At 37.3% G+C, this 8173-nt stretch overlaps 1 protein-coding gene across 1 annotated transcript; it reads right to left on the bottom strand.

Annotated features, from left to right (window-relative positions):
- Nucleotides 1-1553: 1553 nt before the first annotated feature.
- On the bottom strand, nucleotides 1554-3209 carry LOC133178929 (uncharacterized). The gene has a single exon (XM_061313582.1). The coding sequence runs from the start codon at nucleotides 3207-3209 to the stop codon at nucleotides 1554-1556; it is 1656 nt and encodes a 551-aa protein (XP_061169566.1).
- Between the last annotated feature and the right edge of the window lie 4964 nt (nucleotides 3210-8173).

Below are 8173 nucleotides of genomic sequence, written 5' to 3'. Positions count from 1 at the left end.
GCTAATCCACTGCATCACTATTTTTTGACCTTGACCTTTCCTTTGACCTTAACCTCACTTTTCTTAAATTAGTGTCAAACTTCATATGCTGATACATACTGATGTAAGCTATTCAACTGCATCAATATTTTTTCACCTTGACCTTTCCTTTGACCTTGACCTCACTTTTCTCAATTTGTGTTAAAATGTTGCATTACTAATATACCCTCGGCAGGGCATTCATGTCCTATGGACATATTTCTAGTTCAAATCTGAAAAAAATAGAAATCCCAACAGAATTATTGTATTGAAAGTTGTTCCATTTCCACATTTTTTTTGCCCCCATAATCAAAGATTTGGGGACATAGTTTTTGCTCTGTCTGTCCACCTTTCTGTTTGTCTGTTAATCTGTTTGTCCGTAACTTTATTCCTGCCGATTGGTTAGAGCTATGGTTTTCACATTTCACATGCATATTCCTTGTGACAAGACCTTTATTTGAGTACCAACTCATTTGACATCTTTACCTTAGAGTTTGACCCACTTTTGGAAATTTTACCAAACTTGAACATAGACCATGACATTTGAACAATGTGTTAGGGCTTTTATACTTCACGTACAAGACCTTTCCTTGGTACAAATATTTTTGACCTTCACCTTGGAGTTTGACCTACTTTTGAAAAACATTCACCTTGGCATAAGTTTTGAATGGTTGGAGCTAGGGCTTTCATATTAAACATGTGTATTCCCAGTGTCAAGACCTTCCCTAGGGTACCAATTTTGACCCTTTGACCTTTGAGTTGACCTAATTTTGAAAAAACATTAACCATGGTCATAAATTTTGAATAGTTGGTGCTAGGGCTTTCATATTTCACAAGCACATGTATCTTCCTTGTGACATGACCTTCCCTTGGGTACCAATAAATTTGACCCTTTGACCTTAGAGTTTGACTTACTTTTGAAAAACTTTAACCTTCCTTGTGATTAGATGCCTTGGGTACAAATATTTTTGACCTTCCCCTTGGAGTTTCACTTTCTTTTGAAAAACTTTAGCCCTGGCCATAAATTTTGAATGGCTAGTGCTAGGGCTTTCATATTTCACAGGTGTATTCCTTGTGACAAGACCTTTTGTGCACCATTTATTTGACCCTTTGACCTTGATCTTGGAATTTGAACTACCTTTCAAAAACTTAAACCTTGGCTATATCTTTCTAATGGTTTGTGCTAGGGCTTTTATACAAGACCTTTCCTTCAGTACCAATATTTTTTATCTCTTGACCTTCAGCTTGGTGTTTGACTTACATTTGTGAAACGTTAACCTTCACCTTGACCTGCCATACAGGTGCATCAGTGTTTAACAAAGACATCTTGTTTATCCTGCTTTCAGAAAAAGGTGTGATTTTTATGCATATTACCAAAGATAATTCCCTTCCAGGACATCATTAAAGCATCCCCCCTTCTTCATCCCTTGTTGTCTAAATGCTCAGAGCACTCGCTAGGGTAAATATACAAAATGTGGTGTAAAAAAGCATCAAAGAAGAATTTACTATAACAGTGAGGAATGTGACTTTTCTGTTTATTTCAAGTACTGAATCACTTTCACGTTTCCAGATTCTAACCCCACCCATATCCTTCCCTCAGTATCCAAGCTCAGCCCTCCAGGAGCAACTAGTCCACAGTCATCAATGCAGCGAAGAAAATATCCATTCTGATCTAAAATATGTAGACAATCATTGAATACATCTGACATGATGATCTGACTTGATAAGTCAGTCACAATCTGTACTGGACCAAAGGAATTTCTCCTCTTGGCTGAATCTCCATTATATCTGAATCGGACTTTTCCCGTCTTGCTGACGACAACCACGACTGTAGCATTACAATCTGAGGCACAGATGTCACCATTGTTGTTCTCTGCCAGAAACAATGGACTTGAACCTCCTTTGTAGATTGGAATGCCGTATTCATCATCAATTATTTCTTGTTTCACCCACTGTCCCTGATATCGGACAGTCTTGTGTTGGTCTCTGTTTTTAGTAGCCATGTTCACCAGGATGTCACCTGATCTGGTGCAGCACAGTCCTAATGGCAGCCAATCCTGTGGTGCTGAGATCAGTATTTCTGACTTCCCATTTCTGACAATGTTTACAGTTTTATTGTCAAAATCACTGTAAATCAACTCTCCCTTTAAAGACATGGTTATGTCTCCAGGACATTCTATACAAATGGTTTTGACGACATCCTTTATAGTCTTATGTTTATCTACCCGCCTTATAGTTGGATCATTACTACACAGCCAAGCTTCATCTTTCCCATCACAGGCGACTGAATACAGGGGTTTGATTCCAGTAGGTAGATCTGCAATAACTCGGGCTTTATGTAAAAACTTCATAGATGGAGAAGATGTGTCCTCTCTTGTATTGGATATAGATGTCTGTGTCAGGGTAGCCTTGTGCTCTTCTAACTGTACGCTTAACTTTACCCCAGGGACGGTAATGGACTCCCATTCTGGCAGCAGAACATCACTGTCGGTGAAAATTTCCCTGTATTCTACCAGTTTTGATTTGTACTTTGTGATTTCTAACACCTTGTTGGACTTTAAAATATATTTCTTTTGTTTAAGAGTTTCATTGAGACTTGGCAAGGCTTTCTTCATTTTGGACTGGTGTATCTTCAGGGCTGATTCACAGCTCTCTTTCTTTGACTTAAGTGTGGACTGGATTTTGTTGAATATATCATCCACAACCTGATGCCACAGCGTCCTAGTTTTCTCTGCATCTTCCTCCATTTTGACAAATTTGGTTCTACATTTGGCTATCTTTTTATCTGAATCTTCATCATCTTGTCCGTATTTGGGAATAAGAATGTCTGCAATTTCTTCTGTGTCTTTTTTGATTTCTTCTTTTGTCATTGCAACAATATCAGCCATGTCTGTGACGTCATGCTTATTGTGAGGTCCAGTGAGACATTTGAAGCAGACTGGGACGTCACACTGTTGGCAGTGCCCCTCGCATCTCTGGTGTGGATGAGAGGTGCACTCAGGGAAAACAAGCTGTATCTTTCGTTTCATGAAGGGAACGATGTCATGCGTAGAAGACTTGAGTATGTCTACATGTTTACTGACACAGTCTACACACAGATTGACTTGACAGTTATTACAATATTGCTGGGTAGGGTTATCACATAGATCACATGTGATGACATCTTGTGCTGTGGATCCTGGGCCTGCCATCTCAAAGCCTGTAATTATATATTGAAAATAATGCTCAGCTGGGTTACATAGATCACATTTTCACAATACCACAAATCAATAAAAAGAATCTGGAAAAAAAAAATCAAATTTTACATGAATATGTAAAGAGTCTTAAGCACAAGAAAAATTCATGAGAAAATATGAGCTTGTGAATATCAAAAAAATATAGCTATTAGTATTAATTTGCCAAATGGTTTTGCAGTGATAGCAGGCACCTTTATCAGAAGGGGACAAGCCCCTTTTATATTTCTGACCATGTTTAGTATGAAAACGCCGATAGGCTGGTTGCCCCTCCTGACCCTCTTCTCTTTTCTAACGCAGCATTGTCAAATCCTCCAAACAAAATTGCTTCTCAAAAAAGTTTGTTCTACCCCCCCCCCCCAAAAAAAAATAGTGTTCCCCTAACCGTTTGAAATGTGGATTTTATTTGTTCCAAAACCAGCTGGTCACTTAGTTCTCCCTGCTTTATGCAATATCTATTTGTTACATATAAGATGTCTAATGTCTACTCTAAAGATAAAAATCCTCTCAAAATAACTACACTACCCCCCCCCCTCCCCCCACTCCTACAAGCAAGAGCCTTGACTAATTTTTTTTAACGTCCCTTTGCTCCTTAGATATTTCGTTATGCGGCACCAAGTCAAAAGTATCTCGCCGTGAACCTCTAGCATGCTGGACTGGAGTCCCCCCCCCACCTCCTTCCCTTGTATTTATATAGGGAAGGAAATATGCGATCTTTTTGTCATTGACAGATATTTAAGTGTCTCTTGTGATTCACCTTACTGTAGCTGCAATAATGTAGCCCTCTCCGATTTTTTTTTTTTTTTTTTTTTGGGAGAGGGCTACAACTCCTTAGGATCTCCGTAATGGTGCAAGTGCGGGAGTGATTCACTACCGCACAGATTTCGGCTCAAATTATCAGTAAGTGGGTATTTTATTAACATATCTTACCTGAACTCATAAAATGTAGTTATGCAAGACATGAACTGATCCAAAAATATACAGAACAATCCGTATATCGGTTATTTTTCGTGTATGTCAACATCACAACTTGAATTTATCCGCCATGTTTACTGACCTTGATCGATTTTATTTTGGGACAACCAATGAGAATACGGGATCTAGGGGAGCGGATAGTTGAGGATTTCCCTTATTTTAAGCATAAATATCACTGTTTATGAAAAAATATCCCATGGAATGCTATTATTTATCGATGTTTAGTGATATCATACAACACAAACATTTATCAACACCGACATTTACTTTATCAAGTGATTCTAAATTTCAAGCGCAAGTCTCAGTGCATCACGCGAGAACTGTCATGGCTGCTGAGGAGAACGACTGGTAAACACGCAGATTTATTTTACTTGGTTTTCGCGTATAAAGGGCTATGATGTTGATAGTGAATAAAAATTCCGTCTCATTGGAAGTAAGTTGAATGCAAAAACAATTTATTTTGCCTGCAGTCGCCCGTATCTAAAAAATATATTTGCACCATTACGGAGATGCAGTGGAATTGTAGCCCTCTCCTGAAAATATCAGATTAAAAAAAATCGGAGAGGGCTACATTATTGCAGCTAACCTTACTGCTGCTTGAGAAAAAGAATCATTTGATTTTAAATCCATTTCATGTGACTGATAAAGTGAAAGCGCTCACCACACCTCCCTTTCCCTCCCCCATTTTTCAGCCTTTTTTTTTTTTTTTTTTTTTTTTTTTTTTTTTTTGACCCTTTTTACATACACACGTAATGCAAAACAGTTCATCGTTAGTCAAGAGTTAATTTGTTTTAGACATTGATTTCAATCGACTGACCCTCTCACCTCGTGCCTCCCTTATGACTTCAATTTGTCGCTGTGCAGATTGGACGCAGTCATAGCTACCCGTCATTTGCGGAAGTGTGCGGATATTTAAGATTTAATCCCCTTCCCTTTAATGGCACTGGACAGTGAAGTATTGTAGTGGTATTATTGTTGCAGGGGTGGTTTATACTAAATGTAAATAGCTCAACTCCTGGCTAAGGGTTCATCATTATGTTTATTACTGATGTTCATGGAAAGTATTTATATAAACAAAATGGCCCTATAAAATAAAATAATAACAATGAATATCACATGAGATAACAAATGTATATAATATATATTACTTATTCTTACTGATGTACAATAAATAGACTTAACTGTTAAGAGTTATCTTCCTTTACTTTGAATATTTAGCATATACATAAATCACTGTACAAATATTCTTTACACAAATAATTTACTGCCACATTTCAATAAATGTAACAATATGTAATTATAACTTAAAATATACAGAAGGTAACATATATTCAAATTACCTCTCTATGGGACAAGGCCCATTCCATAAAACATAGTAAATAGCCTGGATGCGTCATACAGGTCTACATATCTAATAACAAATACTGTACACTATACTATACATACTATAATACTCTTAATTCAAATAAATTTATACTCTGAGGTAAAATGCTTTAAATTTAGTTTTATTCATATTTAAACTTTCACTCTTCTTTCAAACAGTGATATTAGCTAAATAGACATATTATAAAGATATAGAATGTTAAACTTTATACTTACTGTCAGGTCTGGTCTTAAAGGTCTCAAAGTCTTTGTCTTTGTCTAGAAATTCTCTTGTTACAAAAACCACAACTATCCTGACCAAATTCTCTGAGTAGTCCATCTGAGAACAACTCAGAACCACCAAAACTTACAACCAATAAAATTACAGAACCCTAATGTCATAACCTTTGAACTCTATCGCTCACCAAGTAAATAAAGGGGTGGATCTGGGTTTTGTATTAAATCATAAAATCTTATTTAATTTCATTTATATCAATAATATTTATTCAAATATTATGTGATATACATTATATACAGTTAAAACACACTGCTACATTATTTTTCCCATTACAAATTGAAATTAACCCGAAGGGTCCCCCATGTCTTTTATGTATTAGAGTTCATGGTATATAAAAAGTAGGACGTACTCCCGGTGAATGTTTTCACAGGCCTTTGAATTTCTATCAATAAGCCGTTATATATGATTGATCAGAATAATATATATACCCCCTCTCTATATAAATACATGTATATTATATTATACATGTATTTATATATAGAGGGGGTATATATATTATTCTGATCAATCATATATAACGGCTTATTGATAGAAATTCAGAGGTTGTGATGTTTTCCTAAGATTTTGCTGTGCCCCCATCCCTGTGTACCCTTTTGAATTTCATCACTAAAGGTAATTCGCGAATATAGAGTAAGCAAAACAAGTAGTCCGAACATACAGTATACTTGAGTCATGCAATATCCTTTTTCTCCCCCCCCCCCCTTTTAATTTCCTTTTTTCTACATTTTATGATGTTATAATATTTTTCCCCCAAAAAGTCTAGCTGTATGTTGCTTGGCGGGGCGGGGCTTGCAGAAAATTCTTTTTATTGAATATTTTTTTTAATTGAATAAAGGACCAGGTAAAAAATATATATGTAAGGAAAAACTGTCTTTTTTGTGATGATGATCAATCATTTTGCTCGCGTGATAATTTTTTTGCATAAACAGCGTTATGCAAATTATCACGCGAGCAAATGTAACAGAGACATGTATGTGCCTCTGCTGGGGATTGAACCCGGGGCCTCTGGCTTGCCAGTCCAGTGCTCTACCAATTGAGCTAAAGGGTTAACCCACTAGCCCAAGCTAGTAGGATGCCATGTATCTTACACTACCACATTGTCCCCCTCCAGAGAATGAGATGTCCTCATCTCTTTTGGAGTGCCAATGCCTGTGGGGCAAAGTTCTGGGGGCAATCACTTTCACCCGCCAGAGAACACCCGGGCCCCATGTTGGGCTCCAAATGTAACAGAGACATGTATGTGCCTCTGCTGGGGATTGAACCCGGGGCCTCTGGCTTGCCAGTCCAGTGCTCTACCAATTGAGCTAAAGGGTTAACCCACTAGCCCAAGCTAGTAGGATGCCATGTATCTTACACTACCACACAAACAGATAACTTCAAAATTAAAAAAAAAAAAAAAAAAAAACTAGACAGTTATTCCTTAATTTTAATCACAGACATTAATATATCTTTTAATCCGACTGTATTACCCCAGTATGTCTCAGGCCCGTAGGAGGCAGTTTCACTTTAAGGGGGCACAACCATACATTTCATGATGGTTGGGGGGGGGGGGGGGGGAGGGGCACTATCAACTCAGTACCAAAATTCCTTGACAAGCTAAAAAAAAATGGGTCACCAGACGTTAATATTGAGGGGGCACAAGCACATAGTAGCTATGTTTTCTATAGTATTCTATATATCGGCAAAATTATTGGGGGCACGCCCTCCCCCCCCCCAGTTCCTACGGCCATGTGCCTGCATCTGGACAGGACCTCTATCGACACCTGAACTGCTGAAGTTAAACCAGGTCCAGAACATCGATTTCTGATATTATAATTCAGTTTAACCACTTCCACTGGTGGATTTATGTTACCATTGAAAATTATTTCAGCTACGCTGTATTTAAAGAGAAGTAGTTTTAATTAGTTTAAAGCATGCGTAGGAGATTTCAATATTTCCCACCCTTTACATTGAAAACTGAAGGTAAACCCAGATGCGTTCCCATACCCGTCAACCTTGTCACGTGACAAAGCTTTACAGTTGTCAAGTTCGTACCATAGAGCACATGTACACTGGTTCGTTATGGATAATCATAAAAGAATAATTATTTCAATATTGTTTTTGGAATGACTTAAAACTCCTCACTGAATATAGTATAGAACATAACTTTATAAAGGTAAGTTGTTTTTTTTTTTGTGAACTTTTGTGACGCTCGCACCTGTTTGACCAAAACATGGATCCGTCAAAACACACTGCTTGTACAAGTTGAACTTGTTTTTGTTTTGTTTGTTTGTTTGTTAATAGAAAA

Source organism: Saccostrea echinata, unplaced genomic scaffold (genome assembly GCF_033153115.1).
Source record: "Saccostrea echinata isolate AGI-Se365-2 ecotype Australia unplaced genomic scaffold, CSIRO_AGI_Sech_v1 ptg000004l, whole genome shotgun sequence".
In the NCBI taxonomy this organism is placed as follows: domain Eukaryota; kingdom Metazoa; phylum Mollusca; class Bivalvia; order Ostreida; family Ostreidae; genus Saccostrea; species Saccostrea echinata.
This window is presented reverse-complemented; position numbering and strand designations above follow the sequence as displayed.